Below are 22377 nucleotides of genomic sequence, written 5' to 3'. Positions count from 1 at the left end.
CTTACTGATGTTTGTTGTTGTGTATGGTCATTTCTAGTGAGTGTTCCTTGAGTAGAAGAAAGAAGGCTATTCTCTCTTCTCTGATTTCAGAATTATATATACCATATTGTTGTTTAGGCTTTTTATACCTTGTTAAAATTTCACTTGATTTGTTGTTGATCAAATGAGAGAAGTTAAAGTCTTCTAACATGGTTCTTTTTTTCCATATATCTTAGTTTTTGTCATATGGTTGTTAATGTGATCCTTGATGCTTACTAACTGTCATGTCCTCATGGAGAGTTGTAGCTTTTAGCATTGCTACTTACTGCTTTTTGGTCTGGATTCAGCCTTATTTGATGTTTAGATCCAGTTCCCTTTCTTTTTGTTTGCATTCTTATTTCCAGTTTCTCTGAATTACTTTGCTTTAAATATTTCTCTAAATGTAAAGTTGGTTTTGCTTTGTAACAGTTGTTTTTATTTATATGGTGGTTTTAGCCTGAATATACTTATTGGTATAAATCAATAGATCTGTCATATAAAATAGTCAGCATGTGTAATTTTTTCCCTTTTGTTTTTAATGCCTTAATTTTTCTCTCTGTCACATAATTTACTACTTTATTTTACCATATTATTTTAATTAATACTTAAGTTTGAATTTTGATTTCATTTGTTATAATTATTATTTCATTTCTGTAATTTTTAAAGATTATTTTATGTATTTTGCTTATATGCAATGTGCTTGGTACCCTCAGAGGTCAGATGAGGGTGTCAGATCCTCTGAAACTGGAGTTAAGGATGGTTGTGAGCCACTGTGTGGGTGCTGGAAATGGAACCTGAATTCTTTGCAAGAGCATCTAGCCCCCATTTCATTTCTTTAGACTAAATCTTCCTTTGTCCAATTATGGTCACTGCATGCTAGCCACATGGAAATCTTGAGCAGTTGAAATGTGGCTAGAGTGGCTAAGAAACTTAATTGGTTTAATTGAAATTTAAAGCAGACTTGATTCAGTTTTTTTTTTTTTAATTGTGTTGTGTGTGGACGTTCAGATGCATGTGTGTATATGGTGTGGAGGCCAAAGGAGCTCCCTCTCCTTCCTTATGAATTGTCTGCTTTGTTCTTTGAGACTTTTGTTTTTTTTTTCCAAGATAGAGTTTCTTCGTGTAGTTTTGGTGCCTTTCCTGGATCTTGCTTTGTAGACCAGGCTGGCCTCAAACTCACAGAGATCCACCTGCCTCTGCCTCCCAAGTGCTGGGATTAAAGGTTTGCACCACCACACCTGGCTCAATATAGCTCTTAAATGTTTTGTTCTGTTTTCTTTTTCTGTAAAGTCTCTGTATTTTGGATTAATGTATTATCTGAATGGCTGTTAATATTATGGTGGTTCTTATACCATTTGTACAACCCTTCAGTTCTGTCCCTTAAATATTGTTTCTTTGAGTCAATAATTCTCTTAGTGATTTTGCCTAATGATTTTTTGTCTTCTGATTGAGAAAAGGCCAACTTGGACTATTATGCAGTAATTAAAGATACATTCTGAATGTTGAGTGAGTTGGTAGGAAACAGTTTATATTTTCATTAGGACTTGTTTTTCATCTTTAGCCTCACTCTATTTCTGGTCCTCTCATTAGCTACCTTTGTCCCCTTTCTGCACACTTACTTCCTATTTGTTTATTTCTCAGTTACGTTTATACAGCCTTACTTATAATAAAGGTATTTTTGTTCCTTTTCTCTTTATTTCATCTTAACTCCTCCCTTTTCAGAGTGTGGATGCTTGCTCCTTTGTAACTTCCTGGCTTCCTCAGCTCAGTTTTCTCTCCACAGTGAGCGTGGGAGCTCCATAAATGGCATGGAGGTCATTACACATTACGTCACTTGTATATAACTTCTTCACATAAAAATACAGCGCCTCCCAAATAAAGCCGCCAGAAAGCTTACTGTTGTACAGACCTCCTGGCTTTTCACAGAACTGCATGCTTTAATATGCACCCTAAACACACTGGCTCTGTGGATAGCCAGCCAGCGGCAGCCAGTTCCCTTGTTCTTGCTGTTCTTGAGGTTTAAGGGCCTGGCTGCTTTGGGTTTTGCTTTTGAAAGTATTTTAAGACTCTGTTACCCACTGAGATGTTGACTTTGGTGCCAAATGCCTGCTCTCTGCAAACTCAGGTTTTTAAGTCATCTTGCTCTTGGCAGCTTGATTACTAGTGGACAGAACAGTGATTTCATTCCTGGAAAAGTTGAATGGGTTTATTCAAAGATTGTGGTAAGAAAGGGGGAAACAATCTCATCCTTCTTTTTGAGTATGTTTATTCTGCTCCTTTACGTGTGCACAACAGATCTTTTCTGTAAGTACAAAAGGTCCAATGCTGTGAAGGATTGCCAAGAATTAGACCAACCTGTTTAGATTCAGAAGCCAACTATTTAGAATTAAAAGAGAAGGGAACAGTTTAGTTTAGGGTCTAGATAGCATACTTAGCTTGTTGCACCTTGGTCATTGTTTAAAGAACTAGCCTTCAGGCCTTTAGGATCTGATAGGGTTGGGTTTCCATGAGACCTCATTCATTAGGCTCTAGGATATCTTAAAGCATCTAAAATTGGAGTTCTGACTTTGTTCCTTGAGTATCTTTCATGTGCTTTATTAGTTTTGTTGTTATCATAAAAGGTAACAAATTTCATTGTAGCATTTTCATACATATCCTATTGTGTTGATCTTCCTCTTCCCACTGCCCTCCTCCTGCTAGCCCACCTCCCCTCCTCATCTGCTTTCATGTCACATGTGTTCTATCGCCATCTTTTTTCTCTCCCCTCCATCCATTAAGATGTCTTTCCTCCTCACAGGCACCTTTCTAGTTTCATGACTTACACATCCCTAGCATCTGCATACAGAGAAAACATTACTTTTTTGCTTAATGTAATTTCTAGTTCTATCCATTTCCTACAAATACTGTGATCTCATTTTTCCTTATGGCTGATTAAAATTCATTTGTCTATGTGTACATTTATCCATTCATTTATTTATAGCTGTTTCCATTCTTTTTGCCATTGTTAACAATGCAACAGTAAACGTGTATGTGCAGGGATCTCTGTGGACTTGGGGTTCTTTGACTATACCCAGGAGTGGACTAGCTAGGTTATATGTTTATTCACTTTTTGAGGCAAGTCCATACTGATTATCACAGTGATTGCTCTTCTTTGAACTCCTACTAGCAGTGAATAAGGGTTCTTTGAAGAAGACATAGTTTCACTTGCTGACCTTGTTGATGTCTGGGTGGTTTCCTCCTATTAAGCTTTTGGGAAATTGATCAGACTGTTGGCAAGATTTGGGAAACATTACCTTCGTTGCTGGATGAACTTATAAAATATAACCACTTTCCTTTTTCTTTATATTGTATGTGCATTAAATTATTTTGCTTTAGTGATAATTCTGTTTCAGAATTGGGTAAGTCTTTTTGTGAAATACATTTGTCTAAGAATGTCTCTGATCAGAGCCTGTTTTTTTCCTCATTGTTTTTTAATTAGTAGTTGTTTAAGAGTATCTTTAGATTCACAGCAAAATTCTGCAAATACAGCAAGTATAGGGAGTCCCCTTGTACCTCCCAAACACACAGCCTCTGCTGCCTTCAAAATCCTATACCAGTGTGAGACCCTGAGGAGCTGCCAGTATCCATTGTTACAACTAATAGACCATCATCATCACCCAAAGCCCATTGTTTACACTAGACATCGTCCTTTGTGTTTACTCTGAGTTTTGACAGCCCTTGGTTTTCCAAATAAAGCTTTACTAGAGCATAGATATGCTCATTTGTTACATACAGTCTGTACCTTTGGTTTCCTCCACTATAGCTGAGTTGAGTTGTTGCCAGAGACTGTATGTAAGGTCCTTTAAAACAAGTTTGACAGTCCCTGGTCTAAGGCAATTCAGTTCCCTCTTTAAAGAGTGGGCAGTATTGCTCTTAAGCTGCATTTAAGTGATAACACTGTTTGTCCTGTCTCCTGCTAACACTCAGCCTTCCTTATCTGGAATGTGACTTGTTGAGTGGCCCAGACTTTTCCAGATAATCTGGTAGTTTACTTATGGAGTGTCTTGTTTCTGAGTAGGATTTCCATATGAATGGCTTTGAAAGATTTTATAGGTTTAATTTACAAAACTGTCAGTAAAATTTAAGTGTACTTGCTTCTCTACAGGGTTGCCAAAATGAGGTTTTGTGATTTTAATTGTAATGCTTAACATAGGAACTACAAGGTTTTTTACCTGATTGGGTATATTGCCTGCATTCTTATTCTGCATAAAGTATCTTTCAACATTTAGTAACTGGAATCTGGGTTTTCAGTCATTTGCATGAATTCCTTATATGTTTTTGTGTTGGTAGTCAGTGAAGAACATGTTGACTAGCACAGTATCAAAAATATACCACCGAGACTATGGGTGGGCCGCCTGGTATTCTCAAGCTTTCCATCTTTGTCATGTAATTGGCATTGAAACTAGCATTGAAGTATCTTTTTATATGCTTGTTGGGCTAATTTTCTTTTATATTTCTTTTCCTGGCAGAACTGAGTTTGGTCATGGCTCATGTTAGGTATCCTTTGTATCTCTTGTTTTTCTGAGGCAAGGTTTCTCTGTGTAGCCCTAGCTGTCCTGGAACTCACTCTGTAGACCATGCTGGCCCCAAACTCACAGAGATCTTCTTGCCCCTGCCTTCTGAGTTCTGGGATTAAAGGTGGGTGTGTGCCACCATGCCAAGCTCCTTCATATCTCTTTTCTTTCTTTCTTTCTTTTCTTTTCTTTCTTTTTTTTTTTTTTTTTTTTTCGAGACAGTGTTTCTCTGTGTAGCTTTGTGCCTTTCCTGGAACTCACTTGGTAGCCCAGGCTGGCCTCGAACTCACAGTGATCCGCCTGGCTCTGCCTCCCAAGTGCTGGGATTAATGGCATGGGCCACCACCGCCGGGCTGCTCTCCTTCATATCTCTTAATGAGAACCCTGGTCTTGATCATTGGTTCATCTTCTCTAAGGTTGTGCCTTGTGCCATAATGAATGACATAAAATTGTAGTAAACAATTATGTCACATAGGTGAATATTGATATATTCTTTCTAATTGAACACTTTGGATTCTAACCCAAAGGTGCTTTCTTTCTAGGAGCGATGATTTTATTTTCATTCTTAGACTTGATCTGGGATTCTACCTTAACGTTTACTTTACACCTGTGATGTCTTGTTTCTTATTCCTGCTTGGAGGTCAGTATACAATAGTCTCACTGTTGGGAATAAATGACCAATTCTTCTACATTTTCCCACACCATGAAGTTTAATACTGTCTCATGTGGTGCTAGTCAGAAAACAATAGGGCCCTTTGAATTTGTGGCATACCTATCTTTCTCCAACAACTGTTATGTTTTGATAGATACAAGCATACGCAAGTTCCTGTATGAGTGTAGGGATTACAGAGGTGTACCACCATACCCTCAGGCTTCTATCTGAATTTTTCTTGGATATGCTCTAGTAACAGAGAATGTTTCCTCAAGTTGGTAGCAGGTATTTCTTGATACCTGACTGGTTTTATACTGGTTGAGTTCATTTTTTTCCTGATTCTGCCAGTTAAACAGAAAGTGAAGTGGTCATTGTTCTGTTACTGTTCCTGTACTTGTCACATAATGTGCTGAAGGAGATAACTTTTTGGAGTAAGTTGCCTCACACTGAATCCCCTATTCCCTAGAAATTGTCCTGCCTGGATGCTCCCCATCTTTGACTAGTGCTGTTTATACATTGTAGTCGTCTGGCCAGTGTACTCAGTCTTCCTTCTGTTTTAAGTCTGAGCTTGGCTTTGCTGAAACAATTTCGGTAGGAAGTTAAAGTAGACTTCATATGGCAACTGGAAAAGATTCAGTAGACGCCGCTAGCATTGATAGAGACTACTTACCCAACCTTGGTATAAAATGTGGCACCATTTGATTTGATTCTCACATCAGCTGTACCCACTTTACCAATTAGGAAACTGAAATTCTGAGCAGATAAGAATATCATTGCAGTAGGGGTAGAGCTGGGTTTCTGCTCACCTAGTCGTCCTACCACTTCTTTATAGCTTAGACTGGTGGTGCTCAATTGGGCATGAGTGAAAGTGGGGGAACCTTCAACAAGTGCATGTCCATCACTTGTCACACATTAAGAAAATCAGCCGTGCTCATCGTAAATTATGGCTCATTTTCTTAACGAATTTGTTCAGCTTTTAAACTCTCCATTTACGATCATCTAAAAGAGAAAGGGGAGACAAGAGGCATGCAGACTGGAGGTTTTTGGGGTCAGTTTTCTATGAGGCTGGAAAAAAAAAGCTCAAACATGAAGATAAAGACTAAAATGTATAGGTAGCTAGAATGCTTTTGAATGCTTAATGGCTACCGTTTGAGCCTGAGGAGTTCTTTGATTTGCTTTTCCTTATTTAGTTGTATATGATTAGATACTATTTTGTGGTTCATGGTTCCTAGTCACAGCTGCTCAGGAGAATCAACTTGGAGCACCTTTAAACTGATAAGCCTAAGCCACTTAACTCAGTCTCTGAGAGTAGTGTCTAGGTGCTGGTACTTTTGAGTTAAATGAGTGATTACAGTGGGCTGCAGGAGGTTAAAAACCACAGTGTCAGATCTAATTAAGTTCTTGCTCAAGCCCAGGAGTTTAAAAAATAACTTTAGGGGACAGAGCCCATGGGAGGCTGAAGGTTACTTAAGCCGCTGTGGAGTCTTGTCAGCATAGTTGATTATTTGGAGTTTGGAATGAAACAGGAGTTGAAAAGCATTAGAAAATTGCTAAGGCTAGTCACTTCCTTCGAGGTGCTCATATATAAAGGAGAAGTTAGAACAAATACATTCTTATATAAAATTTGTGAATCTATAAAATGTGTGACTTTATAATATTTTTCTGCTGCCCCTGCCTCTTTTTTAAAGGTTTTAAAATAAAGGTTCTTTTCTAGGAATGTGTGAGTATTCATCCCATTGCCCGTTGTTTAGAGTGTGATCAGAGATGTTCTGGATGTTGAAGACACACAGAAGAACACATATGGACGTGTACACTTAAGTCACTTAGACCTTCTCTCTTTGACTGTTTCCTTTCTTCCCAGGTTTGTCTCAGAATTTCCATTAGTCGGTAAGCTGAGTGTGTGCTATAATTGGAAACTGTAAGGAAACAAGCTTAAATCTTCCTCTTTTAGATTCAGTGGAAACTTGAGCTTAAAGACCTTTTATAGCAGTGGTTTTCAACCTTCCTAACCCTGTAGCCCTTTAATGCAGTTCTCATGGTGTGGGGACCCCCAACCATGAAATTGTTTTTGTTGTGACATCAAGACTGTAATTTTGCTACTGTTAATGAATCGTAATGTAAATATCTGTGTTTCCTTATGGTCTTAATGTAAATATCTGTGTTTCCTTATGGTCTTAGGTGACCCCAGTGAAAGGGTTGTTTGACCCCAAAGGAGTTGTGACCCACAGGTTGAGAAACACTGATCTGTAGCTCCCCTGTGCCATGCATGAGATGGTAGAAGCCCTTAGTAATGAAGGGATTGTCTTCATCTTCAGCCAGTCATTGACATAACATCTTGGCCACCTCTTTCAAAGAAAACCAGAAATGCTTTTTTATTTCCTAGGAGGGCAAGTGAACTTACATTTCTGTACACTCCGTCAGACACAATAGTGGACAGGTTTAGCTGTGATTTTCAACATCATATGAAGTAGATACCTCCATTTCTTATATGAAGCCTAGATGGTTTATATTTCTTACCTAAGCAAACTTAGGGGCAAAACTCATGGATAAAATGAAGGTAAATTGAACTTTTAAACCTTTGCTTTTTTTTTTTTTTTTTTTAATGCTAGGCGGTGATGGCGCACCCCTTTAATCCCAGAGGCAGGTGGATCTCTGAAGCCAGCCTGGTCTACAGAGTGAGTTCCAGGACAGCCAAGGCTACACAGAGAAACCTTGTCTTGGAAAAAAAATAACAACAGAACCTCCCCAAAACCTCTGCTTTTTTCAGTTGAACATAATATGCCATTTTTCCCAGTATAATTCTTTATAGCAAACATTGTCTCTATAGACAATGTAGTTTTCTTTACGTTTGTTCTGATAAACAATGAGAAAATAGACTAATTCTAAAAGTGTCGTTGTTTTATCATTTCAAAACTGTCAGGTTAGTGCCTACTCCATTTTCTTACATTGAAAGAGTTTATTGAATTGTCTATGGAAGTAGGAGAAACAGTATGTAGATACACACTCAGGTCTTAATTTTGGGTATCTGCCAGCAGTGTGGACTTGAGAGAACTGCTTAATCCTACCATCACACTTAATGCCCTTTTCTAAAAAATAGAAATGATAGCATTTAATCATTAGACTGCTTTATTGGTGTGTGCCACACAAGGCATTGCATATAGTAGGTACTCAATAGACATTGCTTATGGGTTTATCATAAATTGGTGGCACATTTTCTGCATGAAACTAGTTTCTAGCTAAGAATAAAAGGTATATAGGAAACTCTTAACCTTGAATGTTTTTTTATTTCAAGTTTGTGGGCTAAAGGTCTCTGCTGTATCAACTGATCATTTCCCAAGCAACAGAGGTAGCACGTTCACGTTATTTTTGCTATCAATTATGACTGGCTTTGAACTCCCTTTATTCACTGTGGTCATTCACTAAACATTTTGCCTCAGTGAACCTCAGAAATGGGTATCATGTGGCCTTTACCTAACTATTCCTGCTTCCATGACAACAAGGCATCCTGTACTCACCAATTTATTGTTAGGACTATAGATCTGTAGTCTTCCAGAATTATATTGATGTGGGTATGTGGTGGCATTGGCTGCCTAATGATTGTTACCTGACTCTAGGTCAATGGTTCTCAACCAGTGGGTCATTATCCCTTTGAGGGGGTCGAGCAACCCTTTTACAGGGGTTACCTAAGTCCACCAGAAAACACAGATATTTACATTATGATTCATAACAGTAGCAGAATTACAGTTATGAAGTAGCAGTGAAATAATTTTATGGTTGGGGGTCACCACAACATGAGGAACTGTATTAAAGAGTCGCAGCGTTAAGAAGGTTGAGAATCACTAGAGTGCAGCACATCACAGCTCTGTTAAGTCCTGTATACATCTGTACTTCTTCTTGCTCTCTGATCTGATGCACCATGTTGCCTTATTGTCACTGTATTATTCAGAAGTGTGGTTACTAAGTCATCTGATAGTTCTGTATTTGTGTGTGCATGTGTGTCCATGGGCGTGGAGGCCAGAAGGCCGGAAGCCGACTTCGGGTGCCCCTGCCTCCCCATTGCTTGGATTGCAAAAGTGTGTTCCTGTGTTCCGATTTAGATTAAAATCTTACAAATGCAGCTAGAGAAAAGAAGTCAGAGAGCTACCCTAAATTATGTTCTGCTCAAATGTATTCAATTTAACATGATTAATGGGAAAAACACGTTTCAGACTCCAGCATTTACTTGAGAGTGTTATTAAAAAAGCAACCTATCTAGATGAGCAGGATCATTTCGTTGGATTTTCAGGCCTCGTTACCACTTTTTCCTTTTATTGTTCTCCTTTTCCACTCACTTCCCCCTCCTGCTATTTTCTAATCAGCCACACCAAGTGTTACGGCTGAAAGTTGGCTGCAGATAGCCTTCAAGTAATCCACACAGGAAACTATGTTTTAGAGGGCACTGATTGCTGTTCGAGGTGAGACAGGTCATGGAAGATGTCCTCAACCCTCTTTTATTATAAAACATTATTAGGCCACTTCATTAACAGAAACAATAATCATTTTCTATCTCCTGTAAATTCATTGAAAAGAGGGTTAAAGACATCAGCTACTATGGAAAAATCTTGTCTGTGAACTCCTGCTCTCAGGTAGCTAGACACATACTTCTGGTCACCTCTTGAGTCCTCCACAAGGAGGACTCCCCAAGTGAAACTGAAAGTCATTGTAATTTCTGTGCCTGGTCTTCTCAGGTCTTCGGGACTATAGAGCTGTACGGAACCACGCAAACCACGCGCAAACCACTGCACATGAGTACTTGTCTCCAACTTTGCAGTGGAAGGACAGAATATAAAAACAAAGAGACAGGGTAGAGCTGAGTGGGAGAGTGCATGCAGAACCCTAGCTTTTAATCCCCAGTGCTGAAACCAGACAGAAACAAGAGAATCCGAGGATCCTGAAACCAGGGGGAAACCACCCCTGGGAATGCATTACAGCTAGTGACTTACTTCCATTTGCTGAGTTGGAATTTTCCAAGCTCCTCACTGTTTTCTCTTTGTCATCTTCTAAGTAGATACTAAGGACAATCTTAACTGGTAATTGCAAGTGAGAGGAAGCATATAGAGAAATGTAGACTAAAACTAGAAAATACAAATCAAGGAATGTAGAGAAGCCAAGTAAGTGGGAGAGGGAGGAATGTGGTCAGATAATTGGAACAAATAGCTGGAAATGACATGTAAAAACAACCCTGTTGAGAGGACAGTTATTAAAAACCAAGGATTTTTGACATGTTTATTATAAAATGGTTGCTAGAACTCCTTGAGTTAAGCTAAGTATTCAACATCTAGGATAAGAAACCTTTAATGTATATGAGGAAAGCCACAGAAAAGTTGTAAAAATCAGACATTTATTTTTAGGCTCACTAATTAGTGAACTGACTAAAAAGACTTATGCTTCTGTTTAAGCTGATGTATAATTAAGGTAGCTAAGTACAAAGAATTTGTTCTTGAAGCTAAATTAGAATGTAGGAGGAAAACTTGGGATTTTTAAGCTATTCTGCATTTAAAAATATAAACCTTTCAAAGTATGATCACATCTTCCGAAACGTCATTGAGAGGCTATAATGGGCAAGGTGCTGTGATAGGTGATATGGGGGATATCAAGACAAAATTTATCTCCACGGATTTGTAACAGTCTGCTAATCCAATTCCACCAGTCAAATACTTTCTGAAACAGATTCTCTTAGATCGTCCCTAAAGGTTGAGTTTTCTAGATAGTACTGATTTAACTGGTATTCCATGTAGGACTTGGATTTTAAAATAGTAAATGGTAGGAACACTGAATGGTTTTTACAGTGATGTAGAGTTGTCAGAGAGACTGAGGATCTCACCAGTCTAGAATACAGTCATGCTCTGAGAACTGACGGTGCATATAGCAGACAATTTGATGTTGCTGGCCATGGCTTTAAAATGTTCTGATTGATCATCACCAAGCATTACTGGTTGCTATTTAATGAACTCTACTTCTAAGATTAAGGAATATGTCAGTGTTCAGTGGTGAACACTAAACTTCTGTGAAGAAGGTGCTATTATTTATGGGTGGTTAAAATGAGATATAGAGGGGTAGAAAAGTCTCTGAGTGCTTAAGATTCAGACCCAAATCTAGCTCCAGTACCAGACCTTATTACTGCTGTTCTGTAGAGCCATACAGTTTTATCTGAATCGTGAGGTTCAAAACTTATGAAAGAAGAATTTAAGTTTTGGCACCCAACTTATTTGGCAGAATATGATTTGAGCTGACTCGAAATAATACTTTATTTTACTTAATATGAATGTTCATATATTTCACTGTAGCTATATTGTATCTGTATAGTATTTCATATCGCATAAGCATAGCATATGCTTGTTACTTTTTTTTTTCCTTTTCGAGACAGGGTTTCTCTGTGTAGCTTTGTGCCTGTCCTGGAACTCTGTAGTTCAGGCTGGCCTCGAACTCAGAGAGATTCGCCTACCTCTGCCTCCTGAGTGCTGGGATTAAAGGTGTGGCACCACCACCGCCTGGCACTCATTACTTTTTAAAAATTGAGAAAACTTCCATTTCTGGAACCATCTAGTACCATGGGTTTCAGAGGAGAGATATGGACCTACTGGCTAGCTCTTGCTTATCACAGCCTTTTCTTTATCCTGCCCCTGTGCTTCTAATCTCTTGCTTCTAACCAGCTATAGACTGGGAAGTTTAAGCATGTGAACTTTTACTGGCTACCCCCTCCCTACAAAACCTCAAGCTTTTGAAGTTTTTAGTTCATACTGATACTCCCAGTTCCAGCTCATCAGGGGTCTTTTACTTGTCCCCATTCCAGAACTTTCTTTTCCCTCTTAAGAAATTGTTAATCATCTTTGTTAAAGATGGTCTGGTGGTTTGAATGAGAATGGCCCTTGTTGGAGGTGGTGTGTCATTGGGGGCAGGCTTTGAAGTTTTACAAGCCCATGCTGTTCCCAGTGGCTCTCTCATTCTGCCTTGGGTTTGTGGATCAAGATGTGAGCTCTCAGCTATTGCCCAGAGCTTGCCTGCTGCCATCCTCACTTCTAGGATGGCCATGGACTCTGACCCTTTTAAATCATGAGCCCTAGATGAAATGCTTTCTTGTATAAGTTGCCTTGGTCATGACATTTATTATCGCAGCAATAGAAAAGTAAGGCAGGTGGTAGAGAAAACATTCTTCAAGAGTGAACACTGCAGTGAGGGTTATAGTAGAGGAGAGAGGTTGGGCTCGGCTCTCAGTGCACACGGACAAGCGGAGATGTATAGTTCAGGAACAGTGTATGTTTGTATATGTGGGCAGAAAATAGAAGAGGGATCAGTGCTTGGTGAGATTCTTACTAGGTCAGCTAGACTCATGCTCAAAACTGTCTGGAATGTTTAGATACCTAAAATAGGGGGTGAGCAATTTGATCAATACCAAGGGAGACCAGACACCAAGGGCAGAGGACTTTTGCTAAAATGACATAGCAAGGTTCTTGTTTCAACTCTTCTAAGCAGGTCAACGTAGAGTGTAAGGTCTGGGCTGTTGAGAGAGAGGTTTCAGAAGAAGCTTGATTGAAGGCTGGTCTTCGTCAGCCCACAGTGATACTTTCTGTGTACTTTAACAAGTGCTTTTTGTTTGTTTGTTTATTGAGACAGAGTTTCTCTGTGAAACAGCCTTGGCTGTCCTGAACTTGCTCTGTAGACCAGGCTGTTCTCAGACTCACAGAGATCTGCCTGCCTCTGCCTCCCAATTGCTGGGATTAAAGGCGTGCACCACCACCACCACCACCACCACCACCACCTGGCTTAACAAGTGCTTTTGCCAATGTATTTTTTACCAGGATCTATAGTATTTCATCTGGCCTGTGAAAATCCAGATTTATAGTTTAACTTAGATAGTAGCTCCAATGAGATTAACTGTGGCAATACCAGCATTTTAGTGCATTTAAAATTAAATTATATGGATCATTAGGAATAATGTATATTTGAAGCAAAACTACCAAAATCTCCTCTAGAAAGTAGTGGTTGGATGCTTATTTCTGGAGTATTACATCCCTTCCCCTCTTACTTGGGATGGGTGTTTATGGACTAATATATGCATCAGAGCACTAAGGGGAAAGTGAAAGAATCATCCATTAAAGATTTACTTTCAGTATACTCACTTAGAATGAATGAAATGATTTAAGACCAATCTTGATTCTCACTTGTTTGAATATGGAAATGGGATCCAGGTTGATGAGAAAGAAAAGATCCATCACAGATGACTTTCAGTAGTGGGTACTTTTGTTTCAAGCTTTCTTTTCTAGAAAGGAAAGGGGAAAAACCAGGAAGCAAGTGAAAGCATTAGAAAATATTGTGTGGCTGGGCAGTGGTGGTGCCTACCTTTAATCCCAGCACTTGGGAGGCGGAGGCAGGTGGATCTCTGTGAGTTCAAGGCCAGCCTGGTCTACAGAACGAGTTCCAGGACAGCCAGAGCTACACAGAGAAACCCTTTCTTGAAAAAAACAAACAGAGAAAAGAAAAGAAAATATTGTGTGTGAATCCCTCAGATGCTGCCTTTTTTATATAGGGAAAAATTAGAGTTTGGAGGGGGCTGGTCTTGGCTCATTCCAGAACAGCTTCCAGGGAGTGTGGAGCATCAAGGAGGCCTAGCATTAGTAGGGAGAGGGGATAGACTCCTAAGTATACAGAGTGGAGGACCAGGGTCACGTGTTGTTGCATGTTCAAAGTCTGCCCCCTGCCTTACAGATTATGGCAGCTAAAGTTCAGAAACAAGGCAAAGCTTAGCAAATGTTTCACAACTGGGGCTGGAGGGTGTTGGTGTTCCCAAAGCTGATATCCTCTATTTCACATCTGTTCCCCCAGCCATAAGTTTGTAACAGGTTCAGGGACCTGCTGGGGCTACGAGACAGGTGGGAAAAGGGCCCAGGCTTCCTCTTGTAGGTGGCCAGGTGCCTTTTCTCTCACCCTACCCTGTTTATATGAATGCACAACCAGCTCCAGAAGATTCCCTGACCATGTCTTTTCTGTTACTTTTTTATTTTTATCTGATATGTAGTAATCTGTTTATATTAATCATATTAATGGAGTAGCATATAATGTTCACTATGCATAATGTTCACATCAGGTTAAACATATTTGTCTCCTTAAACATTTGCTCCTTTCTCCTGACAAACTTTCAAAAGCCTTCTCATGTTTTGAAATGGATGGTGCGTAATTGTTAGACATACTGTACCGCATTACACTTAAGCTTAGCAGCCATCGATAAATCCCCCTCCATCCCTACCATCCCCAACCCTAGGAACTCACATTCTAGTCTCAGTGTCTGCTATCCACTCGGAAGTGAGTTCACATGCTACTCGATCGCTGTGCCTGCCTTACCTCACTGACCTGTATGATACGGTTTTTCCATCTTGGACGTGTCATAGTGGATCATTCACCTGGGAGGACGTTGTAAGCTATTTTTTTTTTTTTTAGACATAATATTCTGGCTTAGAGTCCCTTATTGGGAATCACAGAGCTTCTGCTTCCAGGGTGGTAGAGCTGTGTGTTTCCTAAAGAAACATTGGAAGAAAACTCTTAGCAAATGGTTGGCACACAATAGGAATATTTACAGAATGAATGGATCACGTTGCCTCCCTGAAAACTACTATGAGCAGGAGTGGATTTACATGTTGTACTGTTTCTGTACTTGGCAATTTCCCCACAGTGTTTATTTGAAAACACTCAAATTATATCCCAGGTCAGTTTTATATTGTGGCCGGTAACACTAGGTACATATTTGTGTTAAGAAAAAAATTTTTTTAAGTTGCCTCTTGGAATAAATGTTCTTTTTCTCTTCTAATTAAGTGGTTTTCTTAAACTTACTATTTCAGAGAATAAAAATTTAGCCAGATACTGTTATATTACTTAATTTTCTTTTCCTGACCAGTAGTAATTCTGTTAACATGAGAGCATTTTATGTCTCTGGATGTTAATTTTGCGGAATTTTTTTTACCTCTTAATAGGTAGAGATAATGCATGTGAAAAAACGTCATACATGTTTCTGCGCAAGGAGCTTCCTGTTCGACTGGCTAACACAATGAGAGAAGTTAATCTTTTGCCGGATAATTTGTTAAACCGCCCTTCGGTGGGATTAGTTCAGAGTTGGTAAGTGAGTGTTGTGATCACCCTACAATGCGTGGAACATTTTGGCATTGGAACCATTTTCCACAGAAGTCTTTCTGGGAATGAGTCATTCAGGATACCTAAGTTTTCCTTGCATCTAAACACTTTTCTTTTAACTGTTCATTTAAAAACTGGCCTGGTGGTGGCGGCACACACCTATAATCCCAGCACTTGGGAGGCAGAGACAGGTGGCCAGCCTGTGAGGCCAGCCTGGGCTACAAAGCAAGTTCCAGGACAGCCGGAGCTGTTATACAGAGAAACCCTGTTCCAAAAAACAAAAATAGTTTCATTTTAAAACTGTTTAATGAAATTATCTTAAACCATAAGATGCTTCCTTAACTTTTCACTTTTTCTCTTGTTAAAAACACGGTTGCTTCATTGAAAAAAATTAGGGAATAATATAAAAAGAATGGCAATGCAGTGGCCAGGTATCATTGGACCCACTTTCATTAAAAAAAATGAAGCAGTGTCTCATGTATCCCAGACTGGTCTTGAATTCAATTTGTAGCCTAGGTGACCTTGCATTTCTGATCCTCTTGCCTCCCGAAGGTTGGGATCCCACACGTGTGTCACCATGTCCGGTTACTGGGGATTGAAGCACAGCTTTGGCAACAGAGCACTAGGCAAGCACTCCATCAGTTCAGCTCCATGACTAACCCATTTGCTTTCCTTTGGCTAGGGAGGCATTTTCTACTTTCAGTAAGTCTCAGCCTTGCCTCCTTTGTTTTTGTTTTAAAGATCTATGATGGAGATGAGTGAACAGTCAAATCATTTACAGGGGAACCTCACATGGAAATAGTATCAGTTCCATGCTTTGCTGCATCTGCTCTATGAAAGATCTTAAAGTTAAAACAAAGTTAAATCAGTTCTAGCTCTGGTTATAAGGCATGTATTCTCTAACAGAAGGAGTAGAGTTTGTGATGACTTTCCTCCCTAGGTGAGATCACTGAGTGGGTAGGAGGCTGTAAGAAAAGATGTTGTGTTTTTAGACAGGGGTTTGCATGTTTGGTCTACTCTGCTATAAAAGCATTGTGGAAGTGTCTGGAGAAAGCTAGAGGACTGTAGGGACCAGGTGGTGTACACATTGCTAATCAGGAGCAGTGTTGTGAGAACAAAAAAAGGGGCAGAAAATGCTGCCTCTGGTCCTGTACTGTTCCTTTATGGGTGGATGGAACTGACTGGTGCAGAGGAGCAGGAGAGCATCATAAGAAAACGTCATGAGCTGGAAAACTAGAGAGTTGGGGGGGGGGCTTGCTCCTGATAGAGAATGGCCATTCAGCAGCATTCCTCTAGAATATGAAGTTCTTCTGAGAAGCACTGTTTTAGGCTATGAACTTGCATGGCTTAGGGATTGACCTAACTCGGGTGATGGAGAGTGAAGAAAATGATAGACTGTACACATTCAGAAAAGCCAGACTCAAGTAAGCTGTGCATTCTGATGGAGTTGCATCAACGTCACTGAAGAGGTGGATTTGTTGTATACAGCTGAATAAGGAGTTTAGCTCAAGTTGAGCTGGTCTAGGTAGGGGATCTCTGTAGGGGAACAGTCTCAGGGTGTAAATATCTGGGAGGAAGAAACTTCAGTGGACATTTTCTGTACACACTGTCAACATCTACATGTTGACCAGGGGATGAGTCTACCATTCCCATGAATCTGAGGCATTGGCATCCTCAACATGGCCATGCTCATGTCAGCAACATGCATTCACTCAGGACTTCATCTGATACTTACACGTTCACTAGGGACTTCCTCCATTACTCACAATTTTAGATGGTCTTACAGGTTCGCTGTCTAACCCCCTTTCTAGAAAAGCAGCAAGAAGCTCTTGACTATGAGGTTTATAGTCCTTAGGAAAGATCAGAGAAACAATGACTATGGATTTGATGCCATAGTCGCGTTCTGCTCTGGACTCATAGCTTGTTTTAGAGGGAAGGAGCAACAAATGCTTGTTTGTATGAGACTTCTTTATTGCTTCAAGACCATCATTGGAAATTTTGCTGTAGAAAGTATAAGTCACTGTCAGGGACAACTATGTTGAGGATGCTAGGTAGGCAAGGTCAAGTCCTTTGATCTAGTAAGTGGTAGCAATTCATTGCTTATGTAGCAGTTACTTCAGGAACTTCAAAGTGAATTACTGTCTCTGAAATGTTTTCCAACATTAACCAATTTTCCAGACACCAGCTGAGTGTTCAGCAACTCTGTTCAATCCTGATACTGAGTATGTGAAGTCAGCACAGAGCCCACAGTTTAAGGGCTTAGTTCCCCAAGACTAACACCACACCTCAGATGCCATGTGTGTGCTTTTGACTGACTGACTGGACGTTGAGTTTCCATGACCCCCTTGTGAGGTTTATAATTTGCTCAAGTGGATTATAGAACTCAGGAAGTCACTTTTTTTTATATTTACAGGTAGACTGTAAAAGATATCATTCAGAAACAGCAAAGATGGTAGAAGTATATCAGACAAGATGTTGGTGTAGCTTTGTAGCATCTGTGCCCCCTTTGAGTGTGCTCTATTGGCGCCTCCAGGTGTTCAACACAAGGATTTCAGAATCTTCTAATTCAGGCGTGTTTAGAGAGTTTCATTTTCAGGCCTCATGCCTCCACAGAGGTTGGGGATTGGATCAAAAGTTATAGCTCCCCAGTCACTTGCTCATTGTTTTGATCAGGATCATGTTGACACTCTCTAAATGTCCCACCCTAACTGACATCATTAGAATAACTCAGATGTGAACAATAGATGCTTCTTATGCATAGCAAAAATACTCCTGTCATTCTGTAAGTTTGAAGGTTTAGGAACTGTACCAGGAACCAGAAGTAAATAACAAATTTACTTTTTTATTACACACACACACACACAAACACACACACACACACACACACAAACACACACACACACACACACACAGGCAAAGTGAAGTATAGACTTAGATTACTGTGTTTGACCTTTGTATCTTCCCCATTGTCCATGTCTACTTCAGACTATATGTATACCATTTCTTTTCATCCTTACACGTTCTGTTCTGAAAAATAATTTCCTACTTAAGAATTGTAAGAGCAGTAGAAAGAATTGCCATCCAGCTTCACCAGTAACATTTAGTTATATTTGCTCTTTCATAATTCATGTTTATGTTCTCTTTCCCACCTTGACCCTTACTGAGAAATATGATCAATCCAGAATCTTTTTCTGAAGGCCTAACATGTATTTTTCTAATATATATTGGTGAAGTTAATTTTACTCTGAGAAGGAGCCTTCTTGTATTCTTGATGTACATTTCAGCATCAACCCAGGGCACTTCTTAAAATTGTATGTTCTTTTTGCCAAGTGTGGTGGTGCATGCCTTTAATCCCTGAATCCAGGAAGCAGTAGCAGGTTGATTTCTATGAGTTCAAGTTCATCCTGGTCTACATATTGATTTCTAGGCTAGCCAAGGCTACATAGTGAGACCCTGTTTCAAAAAAATTATAAGGGGCTGGAGAGATGGTTCAGTGGTTAAGAGCACTGGCTGCTCTTCCAAGGACCCGGGGTCAATTCCCAGCACCCACATGGCAGCTCCCAACTGTCTGTAACTCCAAGATCTGGGATGCATTTGTAATAGCAGACGATCCAGCTGAAGCTGGCTTGTAGAACTAAAAGGGGCAGTCATAGGATGAGCTTTTCCTGTTAGTTAGAGTCAGAGACCCATGAAGCTAGCAAAGCTGTGTTTTATAGTGTTGGCTTTGTTTTCAGGTGAGCTTTCTTCCAGGTGGCACACTGCCTTTAGCAGTGGCAGATTTCCTGTTTGTACAGCACACTGTAGAAGAGCAGAGAAGTCCGTTTCTCTCTCAGAGACCTCCAGCAAGTCTTCCGTGTACTTCTTTCAGCCTGACTTGAAGCATTAGGCCTATTCCTGAATCAGTCCCTGTGTTCAGGGATGCACACGATTCATAGGACCATTGGACTGATGAGTAATAACTGACAAGAGAAAACGGATCTCCCAGAGAAAAATGGAGCTACCTACATGCTTCGGAGGAAGCAAATTTGCCTGAAGCACTTCAGGGGTAAAACCCGAGTGAAAACTTGGGGTGCTCTTATGAAAAGGGAAAGGATGTGAGACAGGCAGCTAATATGGTGACTTTTCTTTTTTAGGTACATGCAAAGCTTCCTTGAACTTTTAGAGTATGAAAACAAGAGCCCAGAAGACCCACGGGTTTTAGATACGTAAGTATGGTGCAATTTACCTGAAAGTAAAACTATGTAGGCAAAAGAATATTTTGATAATTGGAACTCGTGCTATTGGGCCTCAAGAATTGTAATTCAGGGCTGGGGAGATACTCGCTTGTTAAAGTGCTTAACATACCTGCACAAGTAAGGGCCTGCATTTGGATCTGCAGTAGTCAAATGAACACTGGGAAGGTTTGGCAACCTGCCTAGTATTCTAGTACTTGGGAGTCTCCAGGGAAGCTGGGGGCTAAACTACCCCAAACTGTGAGCTCTTAAGTTTAGCTGCCTAGCTACACTATCCAAATAAGTGAGCTCTAGGTTCAAGTGAGATACCCTGTTTTGACCGATAAGGTAGAGAGTGAATAAGGAAGACAACAATGTATGTTGTCTAATCTGGCCTCCACATGTATGTGTTTGAGAATTTGTGTACTCACATTCTAACATGCATATACCTATATATACTACACATACATCTGAGAACACAAGAAAGTAGAATTCAGACAAAAGTTTTAATTTTCTTGTGGGTAATGACATTATTGAATTTTTTTAAATTTAAGAATTTAGCACAGTACACAAAGAATAATGAAACTCCAGTTAATACTTCATGACATAATTCTTAATATATTTAGTCAGGGTGAGCTGGACACCAGTTTAATATAAGCATTGTGGTGAATGTTCCATCTAGTGGTAGTTTGAAGAATGCAGTAGCCTCCACATACACATGAAATATACATGAATTATCTACCTAATCCATCGACTTAAAACATATTTTCCAATGAGATATTACAGTTGATCTCAGAAAACTGTAGTGATTTTGTTTTGGAGAAACATAAGTGTGTGTGTGTGTGTGTGTGTGTGTGTGTGTGTGTGTGTTTATACAACAACCTGAATTCTGTTGCTGACACTATGCACAGAGACTACTGAATTCTCATGTTACTGGAAAGTATTTCTGTTTTTCATTTTTGTTCTTCAACAAAACATAACTCCAGAAAACCATAGCTGTTAATGGCCTTTTTTCCCCAAGAGAAATTAAGTATTTCTACCCTAATTTCTTCCTGTTTTGGGAGTGTACAATGAATGCTCGCTGAGAAGTTTCTTTTAAGTATAGACATAATCCATATAATTGTGAGACAGACACTTGACTCGGATGTTCCATGAAAAGAACTAGGGAAACACTATACTACACAAACAACCTTGGAGTGTTTTTTCACCCAGATGTGAATTCACAAACAAGGAAATACGGAGGTCAGAAGTGTAGAAAAATGTTCTCAAGGTTGTGACACCGCATACCAGAGCACCTATGAGTCATGGTTCCTTTTCCTTAGTGTAGTGGTTCTTTGCATTGTACCATACTGCCGAAATGACTAGTTCCAGTCAGAAGAAGGTAGCTCAGGGTTAGTTGTATTTTCTCTAATGGATCCGTGAAGTGTGAAAAGTGCAAGCATTGGGTTAGAGCCACACTTGCTTCCTTGATACTAGTCACTGCTGTCATTTAAGGTGTTGACATCAAAGGGATTGATTCCAGGAGCTTTGTTTCCTGAAATCATTAGTTGGGGACATTTTGAAATTCTCAAAGCGAAGCTGGCCCCTAGTTCTACATTTGAGGATATAGATTTGGAGAAGTACACAACTATTAATTCATTGCTATGGTTTTTCTGGAGTCCTGTCTCTGTAACAAAATTTCCATCAAGGACGATATGTAAATGGAGAGTACCGAATCCAGTGTGTGCTAGATCATGTCAGTAATTCTCAGTCGGTGAGTTGTGATAACTTGCTGGCTTTATGCAGCTAGTTTGGAAAGTGGAGATTGGAGAAGCCCCATGCTGTTAGTAAAGGAAGAAGTGAAAGGTGAGCTAGTGTCCTGAACATCCCTTTCTGTTCAGCTAGAGGTTATATGGGATCACTAACTGGGGGGTCATCTATGTAAATCAAATTGATCATCATGATGGAGATAGAAAAAAAGCCCAGGAGAGTAGGGAAGTATTCTGAGAATTCATCCATTAAAGTAAGCCTCTTCTCTTCAAGTAAAGATGTTTCTGCACTATAATGAATTGTTTCATTTTACTGATATTTAATTTATAAATACGTTATTGGAAAGAGGTATATGAGGAAAAATTACCCATTGTAAAATTTCTTGTGAATAATTGTGAACTTGGGCATTTTTTGGTTTTGTTTTGTTTTTGAGACAGGTTCTCACTGTGTGGATCAGGCTGGTTTTGCACTCAGAGATCTAGCTGCCTTCTATGCCTCCCGAGTGCTGGGATTAAGATGTGTGTCACCAAGCCTGGCTAATTATGAACTTCTAGTTTCAGAGTTTACTCATCTTTGCTATCATTGTATGTATATATTTGTTATAGAAGTATTCCATTGAGAAAAATAAGACTTAAATAAAAGAAAACTTATCCTAAATTTCCATTAAATTACTAGGGGACAACCACAGCTAACATTTTCTTCTACCCTTATGTACCCTAAGCATTCATATTACATGAGTGTGAAGTTTTTTGTTTTTGTTTGGGTTTTTGTTTGTTTGTTTTGGTTTTTCAAGATGGAATTTCTCTGTATGTAGTCCTGGCTGTCCTGGAACTCGCTCTGTAGACCAGGGTGGCCTTGAACTCACAGAGATCCACCTGCCTCTGCCTCCCAAGTGCTAGGATAAAAGCATGTACCACCACTGCCTAGCAATTTTTATAGAAATAAGTGTCTACAATAGTTCTTGGACATTATTAATAGTTTCACAATACAATTGTGCATCACTTAATGACCGATACCTTTAGAGAAATGCTTC

General features: G+C 39.6%; 1 protein-coding gene across 2 annotated transcripts in view; it reads left to right on the top strand.

Moving 5' to 3' along the window:
• Pdk3 (pyruvate dehydrogenase kinase 3) overlaps positions 1–22377 on the top strand; it is a 64609-nt gene that overhangs the window by 5721 nt on the left and 36511 nt on the right. For both annotated transcript variants that reach the window (XM_059250147.1, XM_059250146.1), the window contains 2 exons: positions 15228–15369; positions 19518–19589. In XM_059250147.1, coding sequence (XP_059106130.1) covers positions 15228–15369; positions 19518–19589 — 214 coding nt within the window. The remainder of the gene's footprint in view (positions 1–15227; positions 15370–19517; positions 19590–22377) is intronic.

The sequence above is a fragment of the Peromyscus eremicus genome, chromosome X (assembly GCF_949786415.1).
Source record: "Peromyscus eremicus chromosome X, PerEre_H2_v1, whole genome shotgun sequence".
Classification (NCBI taxonomy): Eukaryota; Metazoa; Chordata; class Mammalia; order Rodentia; family Cricetidae; genus Peromyscus; species Peromyscus eremicus.
Note: the sequence above shows the minus strand (reverse complement) of the source record. Positions and strands in the feature narration are given on the sequence as shown.